Source organism: Copadichromis virginalis, linkage group LG10 (genome assembly GCF_057382275.1).
Source record: "Copadichromis virginalis isolate Kocher_CV1m ecotype Utaka linkage group LG10, C_Virginalis_male_GT1.1, whole genome shotgun sequence".
NCBI lineage: Eukaryota > Metazoa > Chordata > Actinopteri > Cichliformes > Cichlidae > Copadichromis > Copadichromis virginalis.
Genome location: NC_140627.1, coordinates 3,743,320 through 3,767,987, shown reverse-complemented (window position 1 = coordinate 3,767,987; position 24,668 = coordinate 3,743,320). Strand labels below are relative to the sequence as shown.

General features: G+C 42.6%; 1 protein-coding gene across 1 annotated transcript; it reads left to right on the top strand.

Annotated features, from left to right (window-relative positions):
• Positions 1–816: 816 nt before the first annotated feature.
• Positions 817–21,765, top strand: wscd1b (WSC domain sialate O sulfotransferase 1b). The gene is made up of 9 exons (XM_085469499.1): positions 817–1,052; positions 2,074–2,722; positions 8,616–8,730; positions 9,820–10,004; positions 16,098–16,219; positions 17,036–17,213; positions 17,629–17,793; positions 17,900–18,100; positions 20,949–21,765. Exons 2-9 carry the CDS (start codon positions 2,329–2,331, stop codon positions 21,299–21,301), a joined length of 1,713 nt encoding a protein of 570 aa, XP_085325625.1. The 5' UTR covers positions 817–1,052; positions 2,074–2,328; the 3' UTR covers positions 21,302–21,765.
• The last annotated feature ends 2,903 nt before the right edge of the window (positions 21,766–24,668 follow it).

Below are 24,668 nucleotides of genomic sequence, written 5' to 3'. Positions count from 1 at the left end.
GATCAAATAATGAATTGGCCTACTTTATGAATGTGTAGATAACAAAAGAAAAGGTCGTCTGTAAATGAAATTGCAGATTCATATTTTATTGCATAATTCATTAATAACTCACGAAATAGCTTTCCACTATGTGATCACTTTGACCCACCTTTACTACCTTACTCGGTAACTTCACGGGTAAGTGTGGTTGTTTTCTTTACCTTCAGTCGTGAACACAGATACCGTGACATTTAAGTACTGCTTTGCTCTGCATTGTTGGTGGCAGGAACACGGAGGCCAGGCTCTGACTGTGCTGCTGTAGTGCTAGGACGTCATCCACGCTAGACTGACGCGTGAGTCACGGCAGTTCATTAAGTGCTTCAACGAGCCTAACCTGTAGGGCCACACGCGCGGGAACCACTGCATGATTTGTGCTCTGGATCTCTGAGCAATGCTGATATTGTCAGATTCAGTCCTAGTTTGTTTATTTAGACGTGGATCTGATTATTCTGTGGCGTTTTCTGAAACGTCCTTCAAATGGTTCACGCGTGGGGTTTTATTGCCCCGCCGCCCTCTGCATTGTACCTCAATATATAGTGCACTGTGGGCATGGAGCTCAGTGTATGGAGATGGGCTTCAGCATAGCCTTTGCACGCCTTTTAAGGCCCTCCTTATGTGCAGTAAAGCCTGTGGACTGCTGGACACGACTCCCGTTTGCACGGTGGAGGAGCTGTGACGCGTCCACATCACCAATGCAAATGAGACCGACTACCCCCCCTTCTCGTCCCCATCACCTCCTCTTTCTGTATCTCTCTCTCTCTCTGACACACAAGCACATACACACGTACTGCCTGCGCTTTATATCGCCGTGCCAGCCTTTCGGGGCGACGGAAAGCAGCGCTGGCAGAGAGAAAGAGAGAAAGAGAGAGGGAGAGCGAGCTTATATAACAGCTCTGGGAAACGCCGAGGACACACTCGGTGCACAACAAAGCGAGGAAAACAGCGATCTTAACGGCTATAAACTGATAAGTGATCGCGCAGTGGAAGGATGCCGCGCCGCTCCGGTGCTGAAGGTAAGCCGCATGGTCCAACATTCAATACTGTAAATGGTGGAGGCACAGTGAGGGGCTTTTAAGATGGAAGACCTCGGCTTCTTAAATAGGTGATGCGTGTTTACTCTCGCTTGTGATTCATTTGCCTTTCAACCTCCCATCCCGTTCCACTAAATCAATTCAGCCACGCGTCTTTGTTTTTCACCTCGAATACACAACCGCGAGTTATTTTACGCGTAAAAACGTGGAGTTGAACATAACTTGGGCACTTGGACATGATCGGAGACTGTTCACTGAGCAAACTGTTGCTTCTATCATAGGGAGCATCACCGCACCCCTACTTTTTTGAGGGGGGGTGGAGTGTGTCTTAGAAGGCCTGAGATGAAAAGTAGAGCTGAAGGGCATGACGGTGTGTGACGGCCACCGAGACAACGAGGCATTAATGGATCTCATCGGATGTTCACTCCACTGCTCCACTCTTCAGTCAAAGTGTCAGGCTTCAGAGAACACTGCGAACACCACAGTGTTTTTAGCCTACATATTCAGCGATCCTCAACATCTCATCTTTGCATGTTTTCCCCCACTCATCACTTATTCATCTCTCCACGGATGAGGCAAGAGTTTGTCTGCGCACACTGCTATGATAATCCCCATTTCATAAGCACCCATAATGCGCTCTCCAGACAGTTTTAATCACATGATATTTTTTTTCAGTGAGATAGTTGAGATTTGGAAGCTGGGAGATAAGGTCAAGAATGCACTTTGAAACCACAAAAGTTCGGTGTCATTTTAAAATCAGGAATCGCAACTTTGGGCAGCAATATGATATAAAAACAAATGCGAACAATGGAAGCAATGGAGCAGCACCATGGGATTTGTTGCAAGACGCTGCAAGACAGAAACACAAGCCGATATGTCAACATAAGCTGTGAATCTAATTCACCAGTCGGGCTCATCTTTTCCTTTTCATTGTGCTGACATATAGAGAAATACGCTTGCATTAAATCTAGCTGCTGCTATTTTTTCTGTTTTCTCCCCCCAGCTTACACCCAAGGATCCCCTTGGAGTCACTGACCACAGCATTGGATATTAAATCTTTCTGGTGTGATACATCCATTGTTACACTGCTGATCTCAGACTCTGTGGCTCCAAAAGGACCAAGACAATGTTTGCACCTCTGCTAGATCCTACAGGTCTTGTCATTATTATGAAGTTCTAAGTAGGCTACAGATCTGCTCTCTCTCCTTACTCGCCAAATGGCCTTCCACTGAGCTGCGAGACAGTAAATGGTATAGGAATGGTGGCACCCTTCTACAAGCTGCACTGCCTCTTGAAGCGGGCTCAAATGCTGCTGCTCTGCTTGGGCATCGCCTATCTGATGGCAGGCAGCATCCTGCTTCTACAGCGCTCCAGCATCAGAGTGGCTCAGCCAAACCTGGCCAGCCTGCCCCCCCTGTGGTCCCTCTCTGCACCTCCTACTGCCCTCAGGACTGCAGGCTTGGGCATGAGGGCACGCTCCAGATGGGTTGCCATTCAGGCTGCGTCTGGAGGGGGAGCCAAGGCAGGAGGGCGACACTGGACTGCTTCCCGAAGCCTAGGGGTCCAACACTTGCATCATCGCTGGTTTCACAGTCTGCTGCCAGAGAGTCCAGAGCAAAGAGTCTCCGTCCAGAGAAGCAGCAGGCACAAAGGTAAATAACTGTGCACAGCTATGAATTTGTCTGCACATTGAGCTGACACTGTCCTGCCTCTATCACTTGTGGCTTGACAAGGTTCACTGCTGTTTTTAGTATAGCTAACTAGCCAGCAGACAAAACAAGCACTGGTCACTGCGTCGCCCTATTTAGATGTATTAGTGTGCCAGTGAAGTGTTAATGCCATTAACGTGCATCATGACAAATGCACGATTCTTTACGTGGAAAAAGATCTTCTCCAATGACTTCTGCTGAGAATGTAGAGCTGGGATTTTAAACACTCTAACACGTTTTAGATCTGCTTTTTTAAAACACCGGGACCTCTGCTATGTCACTGACTTGCACCTGTGTGGCCTTCTCACAAATCGTAGGAAGGCCACACAGGTGACCGTGGCCAAGCTTGGACAACTCTTCTGCCATTAAATTAAAAACATATATTACAAAGTCTATGAAAACACTCTGGGGGAAAAAGTGACAAAAATACCCTATGAGCATATTGAGCCGACGGATTTCCCCGTGAACAACATATCAGGAGCACATATGCATGTTTATTTTCTATTTTTGGGCTTTCTTTTTTGTTCAGATGGCCAGGGGCTGGGAAACCGCACTCTCTGCACAGGACTCACATAGTGCACTCACAACAAGCTTCATTCGACATTTATGAACAGATAATCATGACCTTAGAACATTTAGAAGAGCTTCATTATACATTTATATAACATTTTACATTTGGTTGCTTCAGATCTTGTAGATGAAAGATAGAGCTCACTGATCCTCTCGAAACCAGAAGAGTAAAAAAAAAAAAAAAGGCAGGCGAGCACTAAAGTAGCTTCCAGAAAATAAATTAGTAATTATGAAGCTAAAAAAACGATATAATCTCTTACTTGCACTCTCTGCTAAGGAGCCCTCACCATTACTTGAGTACTTTGAGATATCCATGGATGTTTACTCCATTGTTTAACTGTGCCTGTCAGCGCCTTTGCCATTTTGCTGAAATGATAAATACATTGGAATTACCTTCGGTGGAACATTTGTTCTTTCAGCCCATTCTTGAAAAGCATCCCGTAAAAGCTCTTAATCCTTTTTTTAAACAGACACTACATGACCATTCAGTCACTAAGTAGGGTAATACAGATGAAAAATGTTTGAGGCAAGAAAGAGATCAGTTTCAGTAACAGCCATCTGGCAAAGGGTCTTTTTTAAAAAGTATTACCCAGGACAAAGAATTCAATTACCCAAGTCTATTGTGCCACAGGCCCTGTGAAAGTAGCCGGTTGAAGGGCTTAGAAAAAAGCGTATTTTTGACACCGTTTCTAAACCAAGTATATGCATTATTTCAGGATATCAGTCCAGATAATAATGAAGCAATCACTCGAATTCCACAACATGTATTTGACACTGAAATGAAAATCATTTACATGTAAATGCAATATTTAATAAATACATTTAAATTAAATTGTCTTCATATTGCATTAAATCGTAACAAGAGTCACCTTAAGGTGCTTTATCATGTGAGGAAGAGGCCCTCGAGTAACCCAGAGAAAACCCCCACAATCAGACAACCTCGTATGAACCAGCACTTGGTGACAGGGGGAAGGAAAAAAATCCCTCTCAACAGGAAGTAACCTCCAGCACAAGCAGGCTCGTGGATGGACAGCCGTCTGCTGCAGTCACTTCCCACCATGACTAACACATTTTTAGCCTAGCTTAACATAAAAACCAGACGCTGGTGGGTCTTGTCAGCAGCTGCCAGCTGCTGTTGCTGGACTTTGAGGCAAGAAATATCTCACTGAACCTCTAGTGGACTGATTCCAAGAAGTCACTGCTTCTGATCAAAAGGCATTTCTGTAAATAGCACCCCACAAAGTCACCGTTTAGTTTTTGTGTTAAGCAAACAAACTCCACCATGATGGCAGATTCACACACACACAGAAAGGTGAAAAATGTTAACTGGAGACCTTACTGATATTTGGCCTTCTTACCTCAAATGAGAACCAAAGTAGCAATCTCCATGCTAGCTGTTTTTACACTAAGCTAGCAGCCTACGGTCTTTACCTTCATATTTAGTGTAGCGAGATAAAACAAGCATCACTATTTTCATCTAAAGTTCTGCAAAAGGAAAATATTTCTGCATAAACCTTTAAATGTGTCATCAAAATAATAGAAAAGCAGAAAGATGTGCTGGTTCCAGCTCCTCAAATGAGATGTGATTGCTGCTATTGTGAATGTTTGTGTACTGGACTACTTGCTGAATAAAGAAAACCTATAACAGTTAATTGACTTGGTAGCAAATGAGTTAATCAAAAGATCAAATTATAATGAAAGTAGGTACAGTCTTAGAGACAGTGTTACATCAATATCAGTTGCAGCACCATGTCTAAAATTATTTAAAAAGCACTTTCCTATTTAGTAGAATAGGCGGTGTAATGGAGAGGGGAAATGCTGCTACTTACTGTGAGTCAAGCAGTAATAAGAAGCTAAATCAAGACTATCATAAGGTGGTTCAGCCAAGGTAGGCTGCCATTAAACAGCTCTTACCCATCCAAAACAGTCTCGTTATCCAAATTTCACGGCTTAAATCTCTGGACTGAAGCCCAAAAGCTTCAGGCCAGCACACATTATCTGAATTTTAAAAATGTGATCAAGAGTTACCGTCCCCTGTTTGTATTAATCACATAATGAAAACAAATACTTACAATAAAAATCCTTTAAAAGAGATTTTTTTTATTTTAATAACAAATGTGAGGACAAGACAGGTGGTTAAACATATCTCTCTATGGTAGCTCATTTATTGGCTGTAATCTGCTGACATATCAGTCCCGCTCCGCTCTGGACTTCCAAAAAGGTGCAAAATCCCAAAAGGCATTTTCATGATTTTAGTCTTTATCCCATCTTTATTCAGTGGCTGCTCTCACACAGAGGGTGTAGCAGTAATAACATCACACAGCCAGATGGAGAAGTTTGCACATGCATTTTCAGTTTCATATATCCATGGATTCAGGAGCTCTACCTGTTCAAACATTTTATAATAAACGTCAGAGATGTATAATACTTTGTATCTGCTGCTGGAAACCCTACACATTGCAGGAATGAGTGACAAATGTATTTATATGTAAAGTACAAATAAGGAGAGATGTGTAGATGGAGATATGACAAAGTATTTGATTCTCTGGCAAAGTTTCACTCAGTGCTGTAAGTGATTTGTACACACAGGTGGCAGCGGTGCAGTGGTCTGTACTCGTGCTTCCGTGTCCTCCCAAAGCCCAAAGGCACATGGAAGAGTCCAAGTTGCCCCTTGGTTTCGCTGGGAGTCTGATGTGAACGTAATAGGTCTCTGCATTAACTCTGTGATGTGACTGGCAACTCTGAACTTCAGACAAAGAAGAAAAGCTATTTCCATCTGCAGTAATTTATATTTTGCACCATGGCTCTTTCCTGGAGCCTTCCATGCGGGTATGTGGAATGTTTGAGTTAGGCAGAGGAGCAGTTCAGAACAGAGCTGGCGTCAGTGACAACAGATATGACACCGAATAAGTCAGAAACAGAAACAGGAGATTAAGTCAGAAAAAGAGGAGCTGGGCAGGAGGTCGGTTACAAGGTGGGTTTGCAGATAAGGAGCTTAAATAGCATGCCCTCTATGAAATAACCATTTGGATATGTGGAAGTGTATCGGATGTGTGCTGCTACTGAAATCAGTTAATCTGCAGCTGAGCTTGACTCTGTGGCTTCCCTGAATTAATGCTGCACTTGATTTTGTCCTTGTTAAATGCTTTCTCACGACTGCAAACACTTGGTTTGGTTCAGGCGAGCAGTGGCGGCTGTATAGAGCATGCATCATTCTGACACGCAGCTCCTCCGCATAATGTCTAGACAAGTTCAGGGCTGCAGTGTGTGTGTGAAAAAGTCTTAACAGTCTTAGGAGTGTTGTGTTTTTCAGCATCCGACACCCCGTTGAGATGATCCTCCTCTCATCCTGTCTCAGGTCAGCCTGTAATGCATCGAAACCCTCTTTGTTGTCCTTTTTTTATGACGCTGCTCACACTTGTGAGGGTTTTAGTATGTAGATCCAGCAACGAGGCTATGAACCCCCTTCAGCGGACTTTAATGGTCACACACAGTTGCTACCCGTGGCAGCAGCACATGTCCTCATTCTTGGCCATCCTGTCATTAGCCTCCTCCATCCAATCCTGCGGGGAAGAATCAGCTCCAGCTCAGCCATCTGTCTTGGTGTTTAAGAAAGCAGCACAGTGGCAAGCCAAAAGTGCAGTCGTTTCTATCATGTCTGGGAATTCAGGCTGATTCCCTCCATTAACCCTGAGCTGCTATTGCCCGGGGTCTCTTTCTCACTTTGATTAAAACAATGACCTGCACCGCCGGGTGGCTGAGAGGCATAGGGGGCCATCACCTTGGGTGATGCCATTTGAGTTTCTTCTTTGGTGGTCCCAGCCTTTCAGTACTTTGAGGCAGCAGCTACCGTTGTACTCCTGCATTTGTTTTTTGGGCGCCGGCGGCTGGTGACTCAGCCTGACTCCAGCACAACAGGCTGGACGAGCTTCAGAAGACATTGCAGACTGATTGAATCACAAATTCGATACGGTGATGCTTGGCCTGCCAGAGATTTCACAGCCCATTGCGTGTTTCTGTCTTGTCTGCTCACCTTGCTGCACATTCCATCAGTCCCCGTCACATGCACCTCCAACACTTATTAAATCCTCTCTTTGACCAGTTGGCATCGGCCTATTTCGCCGCTGGTAGTAAAGTGAAAACAGAAAGCCAAGCCCCTCGTGTCCTTAAAACCTATAAACATCGATACACGTAAATTCATGTTAGGGATTGCAAAATAAACCTAAAAGCCAAGTATGTGCACGCACTCCATCCACCAAAAACTCAGTTCCTAAAGGACTAACAACATCTAGCATGTGGCCTCAAAACATAATAGTGTCAGACTCGAGGAGGAAGATGGAAATTAAATCTGCACACAAAGAAATGCATCAGCTCCCTCGCACGCTGAAAATGAAATTTATAAAGAAAACTTTAATGTGTCAGCTGAGCAGAGTTTGATGTTGCAATGTGGCAAAGACAGGGATTACATCAAAGACTGAATCTGGGTTACATCTTATATGGTGCCTTAATCTTGTCAGCACATCATAATAGTCTGCTGTAGCCTATTATGCGTTACATCCTTCTTTCTGCACGGGTGATTTTTATTCTAGTGGAAGTAAATAGGTTCACAGTAATGCAGAAATACCAATCATCTACATTGCTGGATAAATCAAGCCTTGCCATGTTATAATTTAGTTGGATGTTATGGCTCACGATACATGCTGCTGTGCATAATAACCGTGAGTAAGTGATGACGCAAAGGCTGTTTTGGTTCTGCCAGTCTTGGAGAATGTGTCCGGAGCCAAACCGAAGATGCCATATCAAGTTGCAGAGGAGTGTGTCAACATGTGTGTGTGTGTGCAACATGGACCAAACACAAACATGGACATACACAATTTGTCTCATTTCTGTTTGATTTTAAAAAACAAATGTGTTCTAAGTTTGCGAGGCACTACGTAGGACATTATTTAGTTTGTCAATGGTGCTAATGGTGAGTATTTTTATACCTTATGAGTCTGTCACTCAGTTTAATTTGGCCAATAAAGGATGATAGGCGAAAACTAAGGGAAAATTCCAAGGTCAAATCAAAGAAAAAAGAAATGCGTTGCTGGAAATCTGTCCGATTCTTGAATGACAAGTGCCCGATTCCTGTTTTATTATTAGATTTGACCATAAATGTGTACTTTTCATTCAGCTGCCTTGGTTTTGTGATTGCGCACGCTGAGTGCCACCACAGGACTTTTCTGCCTGAATGAATTTTAATTTCACATTTCTTTTCTTCATATAGGAACCTACATCGGATGCTTCCTTCACAACGCCAGCGATCGAGCCCTGGGAGGGACCATGCTTTACGACCTGCGCAAAATGACCAGTTCTTTGTGTCAAGACACCTGCTCGGAAAGGTAATGCGTTCACAGCGGGCTCCTGTGAAGGGACCACAGAAAGCTCGCTGTGTGAGTAAATGCTTTGGATCTCAGTCTCCTCCATGAATGCCTCCTGTGTTTTGAGCTATAGCGGAGAGCCAGGTGGCTGGATGACAGTAAAAGATGAGGGGGTGAGGAGTGAGAGAGGGGAGAATGAAGAGCAGGCCAGGACAGAAGGCTCGATCTGTTGCAGAAAAAGGAAGAAGGGAGGTGTTTGTGTGTGTGTTATAGAACGCTTAATGAGCTGAGTCCAGCAGTTGGTGAATAAATCAGTGGTTAGATATGTGCTTTTCCTGTGGACGTGCTGTGGTGTGGAAGTCTCTGACTGGGTCAGTGTGAGCCGAGTAATCAGCGCTGCCACATCCTCAACAAACCTGTTATTAAACATGTAGAGACAGGTGGAATTTTTCAAACACAACTCAAGGAATGACCTGCTTGAATTATTCCTTTTTATATGTTAGCAGCCAGGAAGCAGTGCATCCCCAGTGAAACGGGAACAGCCGAGGACAGATGGATGCTGCCAGGCGGATAGCTGGCGCTTCCATCTCAAATGCAAACCCGCCCTCTGCCTGTCCACATGGAAGGCAGTCTCGTTACCTGAGCGAGCCAATTACCGCAATGAGCAAAAGTAAAAAGTCAAGGCAATTTATGAGCAAGCTTCAAAGGACATACATGAAAAGGTCAGTTTTGATGAGGTCTCTGTCTTTCCCAAGGAGCCTGGATAAAGGAAGAGGAAAGGGGGATGAGTCACAAGAGCCTTGATATGTAAAGTACAGATCAGAGGTGACTGCACTGCAGCCAGAAGAAGGCATTACACAGTCAGGAGAGTGCAGAATGAAAAGCACTGATGGCTATCACGGGGAAACTGTATGTGTAAGCCCAGTAACTTTGAGTTAAATGATAAGTTTGAAATGTTATCGAAAGTCCTGTGGGAGAGCATAGCCAGAGGGCAATAGCTTCAGGTTATGGATTGCCATTGGCTAGGGCAATAACTATCAGTGTGTGTGTGTGTGTGTGTGTGTGTGTGTGTGTGTGTGTGTGTGTGTGTGTGTGTGTGTGTGTGTGTAGTGGTTACCAGTTTGCAGGTCTGGAGTACGGAGCCGAGTGCCACTGCGGGAATCGGATTAGCAGCCCTCGGGCTCCGGAAGAGGATTGTAGTCTGGTGTGTCGGGGTGAGAGGGGGTCTCCCTGTGGCGGCGTGGGCCGTCTCTCCATATACAAGGTGGAGGAGCAGCTGCCAGGTCACAGAAAATGTGAGTTGACTTCCCTCAGGGAAGACACGGCACCGTTTACTATTTATACCCTACACGGGCTCCGCAGATGAGTGAAGAAATGACTGAAGTTAAATTCTCAAAACACAACAACACAGAAAAGTTAAAGCTATGCACTCCCCACACCACCATCTATAACGCTGCCACATGCCGCTGTGCAACCAAAGCCTTATACATACAGCACATTTGATTCCTCTGTCCAGGAACTAACGCCAACAATCAGATGACTGGTATAGATAGCAGTTGTGTTATTGTAAGGGTTGACCTTACCACATAAAGGACCTTGTTGTGATTTGGTGCTGTATGAATTCAATAGAGTTTAAATTGAACTGAATTTAGTACCACAGGATCCAAAGTTTCTACTGTCTCAACTCAACATTTTCTTCTTTGGTGAATCCAACGTTTCAGAGGTATACTGCCATCAGTTTTTGTTGTTTTCTTTTCTCTAGTGCAGGGTGTCCAACTCCCACACAGCTGAATCAAATGGTTGGATTACCTCTTCAGCATGCCATCAAGTTTGGCAAAGGCTGGGTAACTAGTCATTCATTTGATTCAGATGTGTCGGAACAAGGATGTGTCTAAAAGCTGCAGGACAGTAGCTCTCGAGGACTGGAGTTGGACACCCCTGCTCTAGAGATGTTGTCAAGCTGGTCAGCGTGTCACTTCCACGGTGCATTATTCATATTTTGTTGGTCAGTGAGGATGCATTGTCGATGCGATGAGGGAGAATTGTTTTGGAGACACAACCAGAGAAGCATCTTTCACATTCATCATCTTTTGTCTGGAACCACCCAACATTACTCATATTTTGAAGGTTTTATCGTCATTTACTTCCTCTAAATGTGTCTACATATACTTAACCATAACTTTGCTTTGTCTAACCCAGTGTTGGCCAATTACTTGAATAAAGTACTTAGTTACTAATTGTTGATTACATCTCCAAGAAAATAATCCCATTACTTTACTGATTATTTATTTTCAAAAGTAATTAGTTACTTTATTACTTAGATACTTTTTAAAAACATGATACACAACCTGAATAAGTAATAAAGCATTAGGCCTTTCAACCCAAATCGATCTTTGTCTGCATAATCCATCATATAAAATTGAATCAAATGGAAAAGTCACTTTTAAAAAATTGTTTTATTAGTTTTAAACTTTTATGCATCAAGCAAAAATTAAATTATATCCAACAGTCTCTGATTGTTGCATATAACATTTAAACCTATTTTCTGCATTTTCCAAGATATACAATAAAATAATGTTCAGAATCAAAGATTCAGCAGCACTAAGTCCTGTCGCTCTTGAATCTATTTTCAGTTGTTTAGCAGGAGTGGGGCCTGTGGAGGTTTGCCCGGAGCCGCTGCGGTCATGTCATGGAGGGGAATGGGAATTTCACATTCCCGTGGTGGCGTGCTGGGTGCTTGATCAGATTTGAAGTTAAATTTTTCGCTGTTCCTGCCACGGACATCGCACGCTCGTACGCCATTGTCATGAGACACTTTCACAAACAAAATCATGGTTTAGTAATGCAGTAATGCAGCGTGCTTACTAGAAAGTAACAGTAATCTATTACTTTATTCCAATAGTAATCACTTACTTTACTCATTACTTGAAAAAAGTGGTCGCATTACAAGTAATGCGTTACTGCCCATCTCTGGTCTAACCTAACCACTCCGGAAAAAATGAAAGCGTCTGATATGAACCAAAGAATCAGATAACTTTTGGGATTCACAGCTAGGAGCAAAGAAGAAAGTTAAGTGAATTACAATGAAAAGCACAGCAGGATAGGATAAGGATTTGTCTTAGTGCACAGTGTTACAGAAGGAAAGGGGAAGGTGTGTGAAACGGTGGGGGCTTTATTCAAGAAAGATTATCATAAAAAGGTATTTATCAGCCCGCACATCAACACACACACACACACACACACACACACACACACACACACACACACACACACACACACACAAACAGCTTGAGCTGATTTGCATAAATGAACCGATGCCACTTGTGACTAAAATGATGCATTGTGTTAGGTTTACACCTAATGCAAACGAAATTAAGTAATAAATGGAGCAACAGCGAGCACATATTTAAACCATGAATAAATAATGAGCAAACATTTAATATGCTACTAACAAAAAAAAACAAAAAACTGAACTCCTTCCGTAATAAAATGTAAGCATGTAATAGTGTTTACTCTCCACTCTAAAAGTCCTTGTCTGAGTCATCTCAGACTGTGTGACAGACTGGCTGAGATGTGTCAGCATTTCTTTGGCTGATGTTTAAATTGACAAATCCTTCCATCGCCGTTCCTGCGGTCATCATATTTGTCTGATGCACACCTAGAAAGCGGGCTGCATTGCTGCGACAGCCATCTGCGAGCTGTCATCTGTTGATGCTCAGACATGCATGAGTGACAAATCCTGTTGGTTCTGGTATTGTTGTAGTATTTGTAATGCAAAATAATAAGAAAAATATAACACAGCAACATCCTGTTCTTTGTTATTTTTCATGCCATTGCTTCCTCTGGGAAGATGGTCTTGACAAAATTGTGTTACTGTGTAACTGGCAACTGTGCTTTGTTGTTATTCCACTCCTTTGCTTCTTTGCAGTATTATGCCAAGTGTAGCTTTAAATGGTGATTTTTTTGGAGTCAAGTCCAGTTCTTGGGTTTGTCACCCCCAAACATGTCTCTTTTCATTATGGAGAAATAGCAAAAGTTTTGATCTGACCATAATAGTTTATCTCTGTGATCATCTGCAAATTTCAGTTTGAAGAAGCAAGAATTTCTTTCCTGGTCGACACCGTCTTAGACCATGGCAATGTGAATCTTGCTTCACTGTAGACAGTGACGCTGGTGTTCCAGCGGTTTTCAGTTCATGACAGGTTTGAGCGTTGGTGGTTACTGAATACACCCATTCGATTTCCTCTCATATGCCCACATAGCAAAATTGGAAAGGCCCGGATCTGGCCCACACAATGTGCTTACACATGGTCCACATACTGCAAAGAATGACGGCCCTTTGTTGGCCCAGATCTGGTTTGCCAGAGGTGGCCCACACATTGGCCAGCACAAGGCCAGTTGCAGACACACTGGTGGTCCTGTGCTGGCCCAGAACAGTTTCAGATCTGGCCCCAGATGTCAGCCTAACGTGTACTTGAATCAGCCCATATGATAACAACATGTGCCAGAACATAATAGTGCAAAAGTAACATGACAGTGAATCTTATATAGCGCTTTTCTGCTCAAAGTGCTCTATACAACATGCCACATTCACCCAATCACGCACTTTCTCTAAACTGAGAGCTTCCTAACTGCATTCATACACATTCACACTCTTGACATGCCGACTGGAAGAGCCAGGGATCAAACCACTAATCTTCAATTCAATTCAATTCAATTCAATTTTATTTATATAGCGCCGAATCACAACAAAAGTCGCCTCAAGGCGCTTCATAATCTTCCGATCAGTAGGTGACCTGCTCAACCTCCTGACCTACAGCCAGTGTTGGGAAGGTTACTTTTAAAATGTATTCCATTACAGAATACAGAATACATGCCTCAAAATGTATTCTGTAACGTATTCCGTTACGTTACTCAATGACAGTAACGTATTCTGGATACTTTGGATTACTTAATATATTATCATGCTTTTTACAACTACGTGAATGTACTATTGCTGTGTGATTTATTACTATTACTGAAGGTCCGCGACTCCGAACCGTAGTAAAGGGACCTCTGGCTAATACGTCGGGTTCGTGTCGGGCTCATAGCCGAAAAATAGCTTTACTTTGTTGTCTGGGTCAACTTTGCTAGCAGAGACAGAGAGAGGCGTTGAAAGGCTCCAATGGAACTTATTGTTTTCGGAGGAAAACACGAACACTGTGTACAGTCGAGTCTTAATAGCTTACTTACAACTGGGCTCGTCAGGCATTCTGTTTGGCTGCAGTGGTTATTATTATATTTACATGCTTCCAGCTCCCGTTTTTGCTCGATGACAGCTCGTACTTTTCCTTTTTCTCCCTCCTCGCGCTCACAGACACATAACGTGTTTGGCAATCCATTCTCCCTGCAGCACGGACTACACTGCCCATGATGCTACATTCTTTAGAGCTATGCTTGTAGCATTCTGCATGTTAGCTTAGCACAACAACAACAAAAAGGCGCTCTCTCACCCAGGAAACACAGAGAGAGAGCGTCACCCTGTAACCATGGCAACCGTAACGCTGCCGCCTGGAACAACGGCACGTAGCTGTCAAACAAAACCCAAACAGTCCTGACCCGCGACAAAATGAAACAGGGAAGTACCGCAGTGTAATCCATTTATTTCAACAAAGTATTCTGAATACCACCTTTTTAAACGGTAACTGTAACGGAATACAGGTACTCATGTTTTGTATTTTAAATACGTAACGGCGGTACATGTATTCCGTTACTCCCCAACACTGCCTACAACTACCTGGTGATGAACATGAGTAAACCCTCACTAGGTTTTGGATAAAGTGTACACTCACAAGCCTGTCAAACCTGCATTTGAAACCATACCATAGCAGTATAGTATTGCAACATGGCATTTGGGTCTTCTAACTAAAATAGGAAAATAGGAACATAAATAGCGCCATCATTGCCAGACCTGGCCCACATCTGGTTGACATACACCCTGCCATGACACCAGTCAGTCAGAAGAGCCAGCTTGATGCCGGATCTGGGGAAGACCTGCTTTCTATGAGCCTGGGCCACATAAACCAAACCATGGGCCTGGCCCATATCTGGATGACATACCACTTACCATGCCAGAAGTCAGCCAGCAGTGCCGGCTTGAGACCAGATCCGGGCCAGACCTGTCTGCTATGTGGGTGAGGCTGAGAGTTTAGGTCTTCGTCCATATCCTGGCAAAGTGGTGACACATCTATATAACTTGTACATAAAATTGTTTGAACTGATGATCTTGGAATGTGCAGTTATTTAGAAATGGTTGTAAGAGACCATGCTACTCATGCTGATCTACAGCTCCCCTTCTTGCTGTTATCGCTGTGAGTCTTGGTCAGTCCAGTCACGTCTGTCAAATTAAATCATTTTTGTGCTGGCAAAGAGAAACTACCAGTATAGTCTACCATGATTGCTAGCAAAGAGTTAATTACATTGGTCTTGTTAAAAGTTAAAAATCAGCATAGAACTTTTAGCACCACTTATTAAAATATTTAAGAGTATATATCTACGTACTTCAGCCTGTATGTGTACTTTTGAGTCTGTGTGCATTAGGGAAAATCCAAAATAAATGTAAACTTATTTTTATAGTCATTAAAGACGTATCCTTTATTCCACCCTGAAAAACAAACAGTTCAAAGACATCATTAAAAGCTTCAAATTACCATGACATTCATGCCCATGATGAGTGTACATAAACCTCTGACTGTATATTATTTGACATTTATATTTAAGTAAATACTTAAAGTTGTATTATCTTAGCAGGATATTGCACAAAGTTAATGTGCCACTTTTAAAATGTCAAGCTTTTAACCTGTGTTGCTGTTCTGGATGGTCCTTAATGCTTCATTTTAAAACCTTTTTGACAGCTCATTACTCTTCTTTGTTTTATGACTAAACTCTTGACTCAACTAAACTAATTGTGTATTAGCCCCACAATGACCACGACAAATCCAGCTATAATGATTATCCATAACTTTTTCTTATAAAAACAGTTTTCACTTGTGTAAAGATTTGCTCCCTCCTCCTGTTGCAGTCAAGGGCGAATCTATTATATAAGCAGCTGATGATCATAAACAATATTAATATTCATGACTGGAAGCTTCGGCGTCTCTGGAGATTTGCAGCTGACTTGTGAATGTATTACACTGTGTACCAGAATTCAGCCAAGTATGGAAAGATAATTATCGCAGAAACCCTTTGCATGTACATTTCTTTGAAAATCTGACATTTGCTACTTGTTTGTATAGAAATAAATGCTCCCCAATGTTGACCAAAGCAAGGCAAACCCTTCAAATGTGTTTTGCAGTCACTAGCAGAGCGCTATTCCTTATCATCCCCGTGTGCGTTTTTCCTCCTTGCAGTCAGAAATGTGCACTACCGGGGTTGCTTCAAGTTGCTGAAAAGCATCATCGGCACCTTCCCCGTCTACTCCTTTCAGCCGAACCTAACCACGCAGTCCTGCATCGAGACGTGCACTGATAAGGTTTGAATTTCTCCTCTGCAAATTACAGCAATGATGATCAATTTATTGCACACTCTACTTGTGGTTCTCCACTCAGGGAGCTGTCTTCTCTCCCTGGAGAACACATGTAGGAGCACAGAGCTCTCTGGATTTTTGCTGAATATTTTAGGTTTAATGTGTCTGTAATGAGATGTAGATACTCTGCATCCTGCACTGAGATCTTACTCTGTGCAGCTGTGTCGCCTCCAAAAAACAGAAATATGGATGGTAGAAATATTGGCAGTGACTGCAATATGATTAATTCTCACCGTGCGGTGTGTGTTTATGCATGCATATCAGTTCCAAAAAAGTTTCACTCCAGTGTCCTCGTGTTGTGACATTGAGCATTCTAACCTCCTGCTACCTGGCAGAGTGAGGAAAAATAAGAGAGTTGGGATGTTCTGCAGATTCAGCTGAGTAAATGGTAAATGGACTGGTTCTTATATAGCACTTTTCTACTCTGTCTGAGCACTCAAAGCGCTTTACACAACGAATTCATTCACCCAATCACACAAGCACTTCTTCTAAGCTCTTAAATGCTCTATCTAACATTCACACTCCGATGGATGCATCGGAGAGCAACATCGGGTTAGTTTCTTGCCCAAGGATATTTGGATTGCAGCCTGGGCTTGAACCACCGACCTTCTGGTTAGTGGCTGACCTGCTCTGCCACCTGTCAGGTGGCATCTGAGCTGAGATGACAGATCACCCTTAGCTAGATTAGAAGTCTTTGGAGAGAAAAATTGGTGTGATGAGTCATATGACAACCTGAAGAACATTTGTGCTTTTGGTTTGTAGGAGCTCCCACTGGCTGTGTTCAAGAAACCCCACTGTTTCTGTACATGGACGTCATCTCTTTTCAGTCTCAACCAGCAGTCGGACAACCAGCAGTGTGTGGGGAACCACACCATCGCCTCTGCACTCACGGCGTCCACAGAGCCTGACCACTACCAAGTTTACCATACCCCTGTGCTTGGTGAGATATTTGTTACACAATGCAAAAATGTGTTAGTCATCTGCACGTGTTTTTATTTGTAAATGTATTATTTTGAGCCCATCCCACTGTGCCGTGTCAGTCATTTTTTGCTGATCATGCAGTGTAGCTAAAGTTCCAGTCTTGCATTAATTCTAAGTCCCAACTGAGAGACTTTCTGTGACCACTGTGTTGTTTTCTTGGGGTCAGATGTTTAGTAAAAATGAAAACAGTCTTCATCCCAAATTTCAGCTCTGATCTGTGACTTGCAATCCTACTGCAATTTGTGCCACGTAAAGAAAAAACTCCATTTCAGGCTCTCTGCTACAATACTTACTATATATTCTCATACATATTCTGATATATTCTGATATTCTGCTGATATACAACAGCTGAAACAAAAAAACTGTGCTTCCAGACTCCAGGTGCAAAGAGAGGATGTTTCTGCCTCAAAGATCCAGTTCCCTTGTGGCTCTCTCTAGTTTTCCCGGGGCAGGCAACACCTGGGTACGACACCTGATCGAGCTTGTGACCGGCTACTACACTGGCAGCTTCTATTTCGATGGCACGCTGTACAACAGAGGTGGGGAGAGCACAGTCCGTGTCCTGAAATGAGAGTTTAAGTGGGTGCTTGATGAAATATTGCCCTACAGCTGACTGTTATCTATTCATTTATTCATTGGTACCAGGTTTCAAAGGCGAGAAGGACTACTGGAAGAGTGGCCGCAGCATTTGCGTAAAGACCCATGAAAGTGGGCAGAAAGAAATTGAGATGTTTGACTCTGCCATCCTGCTGATTCGCAACCCTTACCGCTCCTTAATGGCTGAATTCAACCGCAAGTGCGCCGGACACTTAGGACACGCCACAGATGCCCAGTGGAAGAGTAAAGGTGATGTAGTCCAATAGAATGAAGTGGTTTATGGCTCAGCTGAAGGTTGCTATAGTTACTGCTGCATAATGTCCTACTGTTGATGATACAACAAGAGTAGACAAGAGATGAATGTCGTGAAGCCCCTTTATATTTACAGGCCAGCACTCAAGACTCACTCCTGAGCACCAGACAGCCACCCTTTAAGAAAAGTCAAACTTTGTCTAAACTTTGTTCAAAAGTTGTCTTTTTACTTTGTTCCACTAAACAATTATCTGTTGAGTAAAGTCTAAAAAATGGAATGTAGCATTCAGGCATAGCAGACATCAGATCACACCCTTCATTGTGTCTCGTTTGTGGCTTTTTGGGCGAGTCTCTGCATGGTCATATTGTTCCCACGTACTTGGGCGGTATAGCGAGATTTATGGTCGAGCATAGGTGATGTGTTCACTGTCCACTCCAGCCAGGAGACCGCTTTCCAAGCAGATGCTTGCGTTACCTGTGACAATCAGAAGCAATGGGAATCTTGGAGGGCTGGATAGGAGTGGTTGAAACAGTAAACGTGTACGCAGACGGACCTTTGCGGGATCGTAAATCTCGTTATTGGCGCCGCTGCGGTTAGGGTCGTCATTTCACAGGAAGAAGGTTCTTGGTTGGTTGTAGCTTCATGCTTTTCACGTCTCTTTACAGTTTTTCTCAAATGCTAAAACACATGTCACAAACGTTACCACCAGGTCCCCCAATGTCCAAACACAACACCCTTCTCTAAAGCTACATAAACACAACCACACCTTCCCACTGCAAAACTCAAACTCCCACACCAAGAGAGCAGCTCGAAGCTGTCAAAACTGTAAACACTATACACAGCATTACACACTACAGCAAAACAATTGAAAACACAATGCTCAATTTGTGAGAAGGTTCTTTGTTTCATAACTGCCAATGCATATTTTAGAAACTATACAGTAACGGATCGTCGTAGATCTCTGCAGAGGATTAGGCATTTAGATTTGTGAGTTTCATATGAGTAGTATAAATCTATAGAAAATCCTGCATGTACGTACACTACTGTAACACAACTCAATGCAAAAACAGAATCTATTGCACACAACAGTAATCTTGAAAACATGAACAGGGTGTGAAGTTTTTTCATTTACGTTATTCACACCACACACACACCACAATCACTGTGCGGCATCATGTCGCTGAGCTGTTGCTCGCATCTCGTCCGTAATGATGGTGCGAGGTTGTCTTGCTCTCCCTCCTGGACCTTCTCCTCTCCCATGTTGGCCTTCTCCTCTTCCTCATTGGCCTGCTCCTCTTCTTCCAGGGCCAGCTCTTCTCCCTCCTCTGCATCAAATTCCTCTTCCCCTGACTCTGCCTTCATCCATTGTGTTTGTTTGGACTCTTCAGCATACTGTGCACTCTGAACTTGCTTTTACATGTGGGTACAGCATTAGCAACAAGTGTCTTCAATTTTGAGTCATTGTGTGTAGTGAATGACGCCAGGTGTGTTCCCTGTGTTCAAAGATTGGTGACTGTGGCAAGCATTTTGCATCACATGGGCTTTCATTTGAGAATATGAGCAGAGTTGTTTTGCAACATGTGTTTTAGCAAGGAAAAATGTGTTTAGATTTATGAGTACATAGGGTTGTGTTTTGTGAATTGTGTCTTCATGTGACATGTGTTTATGGTACTGGAATATGGTGGCTACATTTAGTAAATGTGTTTAGACTACTGGTCATTTGGGTTACAGGATTGGCTTTTGTGTTTTAACATTTGAGAAAAACTGTAATATCTCTCCTCACAGGTTTTAATTCAACTTTTTTACAAGTCGCTTGAACTGAAATGAGTTTACGGGGACTACATTCACCTATTTAATAGTTTTTATTTGCTCTGAGTTTTTAAATGCCTTCTCTCCATACCGTGGGGTTAAAGAAGACAACGTTCATGTTGCTCACAGCACTGAAAATATTTGATTTTCAAAAGACAGTGAAAAAGCAGTTTCTTGGTCCCACTGAAAGCTGTTGACAGAGTGTTCTGAGGATAATGCAGAATACAGATGAGTGTGGACTGAAAGCTACTGCTGTGGCATCATGCTGCTAAACCATCACCATGCTGCACTACTTCTTGACAGTTTTTTTCTTTGTTTCTTACAAAATGTAACTACAATGTCTCATGTATAGTTTAAGAACGTAATGAATGTTATAGAAAAAAAGTTAAAATATCTCATTTCAGTCACAGTCTCAAGCTTAAAAACACCTCGATGCGCTCATCAACCCTTGTATGTGGCTATTGGCTGCTCTTACACAAAAAACGCAAACAAAATAAAACACCAGTTCCAACAACCAGTTAGTTAGAGACCCAACAACGAGCCAGCCTGTCTATACCACAGGCATATACACACACATGCTGCATTGTCTCCTCTCTGCCTGCTTTCTGGTTGACATTCCAGTTTCTCTTTTTTTTCACACGATGATGAATGATGTTTATCATCTGATTGCAGTGCATGAAATCATTTGATTTATAGTCTTCACCTTGGGAGTAACTATGTTGAAGTTGTACTGCCGTTTGATATCCACACAGTGGAGCTCTCCACAGTTTTTACGCATATTTTTTTCCATAGTTTGTGTCATAACCAGTTGAGTCGCGTCTTCCACATTCACACAGATAAACATTCACTCAGATGATCATTTGGGACACGTACATTTTTTTTACTTAGTTCTGCAATCAGTTATTCAACACTGACACAGACACAAAAATGAAAATTCTCAGAAGCATGCAGTATATTGATAAAATCCAACGTCTATGTGTGATTCCTGATCAAATTAGCTAAAAATAATCCAACTGTACCCTCTTTCACTTGCAGAATGGCCAGAGTTTGTCTCCAGCTATGCCCCCTGGTGGGCATCTCATGCTGTGAGCTGGCTGAAGTTTGGCCGTCGCCTCCTGGTGGTGCATTATGAGGAGCTGCAGCGAGATCTCCTCCCCCAGCTCCGGCTCATCACAGCCTTTCTAAACGTCACTATGACAGAGGAGAGGTTTCTGTGTGCAGAGAGCAACCAAGACGGGCATTTCAAACGCTCAGGGGCTCAGCGGCCCTCTTTTGACCCATTCACTCCCGACATGAGACAGATGATTGACTCCCACATTCATGCTGTTGACCAGGCGCTGCAGAGCAGGAACTTTAGCGGACTTCCACAAGATTACCTCCCCAGATGATGATGTGAAAAGGTCATGAGGTAGTTCTTTAAATGACTGGTACAGCAGAGGTGTGTGAGAGGAAAGGTTTCCACCGAGTGCTACGTGGGGAGCAGACACACGCTGGCCAATGTAAGCGGCCCACCTGACTCTTTAATAAGCCAGTCACACTGTGAATGCCCGTAGAATCAGAGAAACTCTTTAGAGGTCACTGGAGAAACATTTCAGTTCATTGTGAAATTCTACAGAGAACAGGTATGAAAGCGTCAAGGCCAGGACTGCCTCTATGCAAGCAGCAAATATGATGATTACTCAGAAAGGATTTGTTAGGCAGTAGATCTGGATGTATCTGGATGTCCTTCAGAGCTGCTGCATGCTGTTATATGGACATGAACTCAGAAATATGGTGATGACAATGAAAACTTCTCCAAACTGTATGAAATGTTTCTATTAGCATTTTATTTCATTAAATGCGTTTACTTTGAGCTGGGTGCAGTTGCGTACACTGGCATCACTTGAAACGTGTTTCACTTTATTGTTACCAGGTGAGGACAGGTGTGTCTCCATTTCCAAGGTGACATTGGGAGGGTTTGTGTATCTGCTGTTCAGCTTGTCACAAAGAAAGCAAACACGTGTGTGCGCTGTAGATCTCTTAGCAAAGGACTCGCATATTGCTCAAGTGCAGATGTTTTTCAATCGTTCCTGGAATAACCTGGGAGAACAGTGCCACCTGGTGGTTGAATTTGCACCTATCAGTACTACGAACACTGGTGCAAATTCCTTTCTCTGCATTCACCATTACATTTTTATTTTTTATTTGAGTCACGTTCTTGTATCTGATATTAATATGAAATACACCAAGGAGACATAAATTGAATTAATTTCACCATAGACTGCTCAGAAACTGTAGCACAATCAGCACCTCTCTGACAATGCTAAAAAAAATAACACCTCTGAAAATGAAAGATTCATGCAGGGCTGCTGTCACTGTGTTCATTCACTGCAACAGAGATGCAAACAACTGATTCCAGCAACGAGCCAAATGTATGCCTCCTCTATCAGCCACATGTGAATGTAAGCTTTTACTCCAAAATCCAGTCCCTGCTTCTATGAGCTCATTGTGGACTACTAACCACTTAGAACTTTGTTTTTTGTAACAAGTATCCCATTTCACTGCTGACAATATCTACAATCTGGACCTCTTCTTTGTCTGCTAACACTAGATAACCTCACCAACACCTGTCTGATACAGTACGTCAGAACATACAGGTGAGTACAAAGAGAAGATTTGAGACAGTAGAAAGCTTCTAAAATCAGGCACAGAAAAAAGAGACAGAATACAAGAAGGTGGACATGCTGCTGCTAACGAGGTGGTTTTACAGGGGAGATTCTCCAGACAACACAAAGCACAGCCTCACACCAACATCACATTACAATAGAAACTTTGTGTGTTGTGCAATAATTCACACACATACTCATGAAAAAGAAGTCCGTCCAGTGTTCGGATTAGGATGGTATAGACAGAAAGAAAATATGCTCTTTCAGGTGAATACATGCATATATATCCATCTTCTATGAAACAACTAAGTCCCCTTTAGCCACCGTGTGGCTTAAACATCAGCTAGTGTCTGAGATCAGTCTGCTACAAGTTGTTTTAGAAATTCCGTCCACGTGCTACATCTCTCTCAAACCCTCCAACAGTGTGACGGGTTTCAAATCTGCATTGTGACTAAACCAGCCAATGACTCTGCCTTCTTTCTGAACCAGTGTTTTTGTCCCGTTGAACCGTCTACTTCTAGTCCATCTTGGATAGCTTTTACCAGCCTGTTTTTCAAAGGATGTAGGGTTCATAGATGAATAACCAACTGCTGAGTCTCCAAGGCAGCCAAGCAAACCCAAACAAGAACACGTCTATGCTTCAAAATTACTCTCCAGAATAGTTCCCCTTCATTTGAGCCAAACAAGACTGCTGTTATTGTGGTCAAACAAATTTCTCTTTCATGTCCAGACTGCATTACTTCAAAAGGCCAGGTCTTTACCTCCATGTTCACAAAGTGTTGTTCAGCTCCACTGTTCCTGTTGGACAGCAAAGACGTTTTCTGGGACACCACTCGTGCATTTATGATCGCGGACACATGCATTCTGATACTAACAGTTACCTGATGGGGATCCTGGAGTCTTCTTTTCACATTAAACAGTAGACTAGTTAGGCTGAATTTCACACAAATTGGCAGTCATTTACAATCCACTTGTAGGTGATTGTCTTTACGGTGGAATTATTCATTTTAAATAATTTGCAGCTCTTTTTCGTATCCTTTGCCAGATGAACAGACAGGTTGAAGAGCTCTTCAGTCCTCGGCATGATGACACCAGACACTTCAAAATCAAAGAGGACATCACTGCCAGAGGTTTGAATATGTCACGTTTCTAACTCAAAGAAAGCTGTACACACTGGAAACTAATCTAAAAGTCACTATTTAAATAATATGGATGATTTAAAAAATCATGTAAAGTTGTTGAATACTGTGTGCCATGTGTTAGTGTACCATCTTCACTGATTTGTTTCAAAGAGGATCAAATGTTTATTTATTAAAATACAAAAAAAGTGAACAATCCATTCAAAATTTCATTTAGTGTTGTTAATTTTTTACATCATCTAGTGTTAATACGTATTTATTAGTAACAGTCAATGACATCTTAATCAATAATATTCAGTGACTGGCAAATAGTTGGCTTATAAAATAACTTTTCAGTAATTATCCAAATGATGTTCAGTATATGATACTTGGGACAGCTCGGTGACACAGTGCCATGCTGTCTTGAAGCAAGAACGCCCTGGGTTCATCATACAACATTCAGCATCATTAAAAAAGTCCTGGAAGTCTGTGGAGTTTGCATGTTCTCCCCCTTGCATGTGTGGGTTCTGTCCAGGTAGTCCGCCTACTCCAACTTCCTTTAGCTGAAAACATTGGAAGAGCCGTTTTGCCGACCATCCAAAGGTCCAGCACCCTCAGCAGCTACAGCCTCCACTTCACAATCACCGCAGCACATGTCCAGCTAAATCGCTGCACATGCTGGTAGGCAAGAAGTGAAGCAGCTCATGGTGGTGAGAAGTGACCGTCAAGGGAGAGCAGATGCAACCTGACCACCACCGGCACACTTTAGTGCCGGAGGTTTTCGTAAAGCTTTTATTTTGGTATTTCCGTTGACCCGTTCAATAAATTTGCACGTTAGCTAAATATTTAGTTTCCTGTAACATTTAACATTTAGATTTAAATATTATATTTAGATTTAAGATTTAACATTTAATATGGTGTTTTAAATATAAGAAGTTACAAACATTTTAGTAAATGTTAAGAAAAATGACTCGAAAAAAACATGTTTTTAT

Coding starts and splice junctions, on each gene's coding strand:
- wscd1b (XM_085469499.1), top strand. CDS start 2,329: ATGGTGGCACCCTTCTACAAGCTGCACTGCCTCTTGAAGCGGGCTCAA. Junction 10,005..16,097: donor GCTGCCAGGTCACAGAAAAT/GTGAGTTGACTT, acceptor TCCTCCTTGCAG/TCAGAAATGTGCACTACCGG. Junction 17,794..17,899: donor TGGCACGCTGTACAACAGAG/GTGGGGAGAGCA, acceptor CATTGGTACCAG/GTTTCAAAGGCGAGAAGGAC.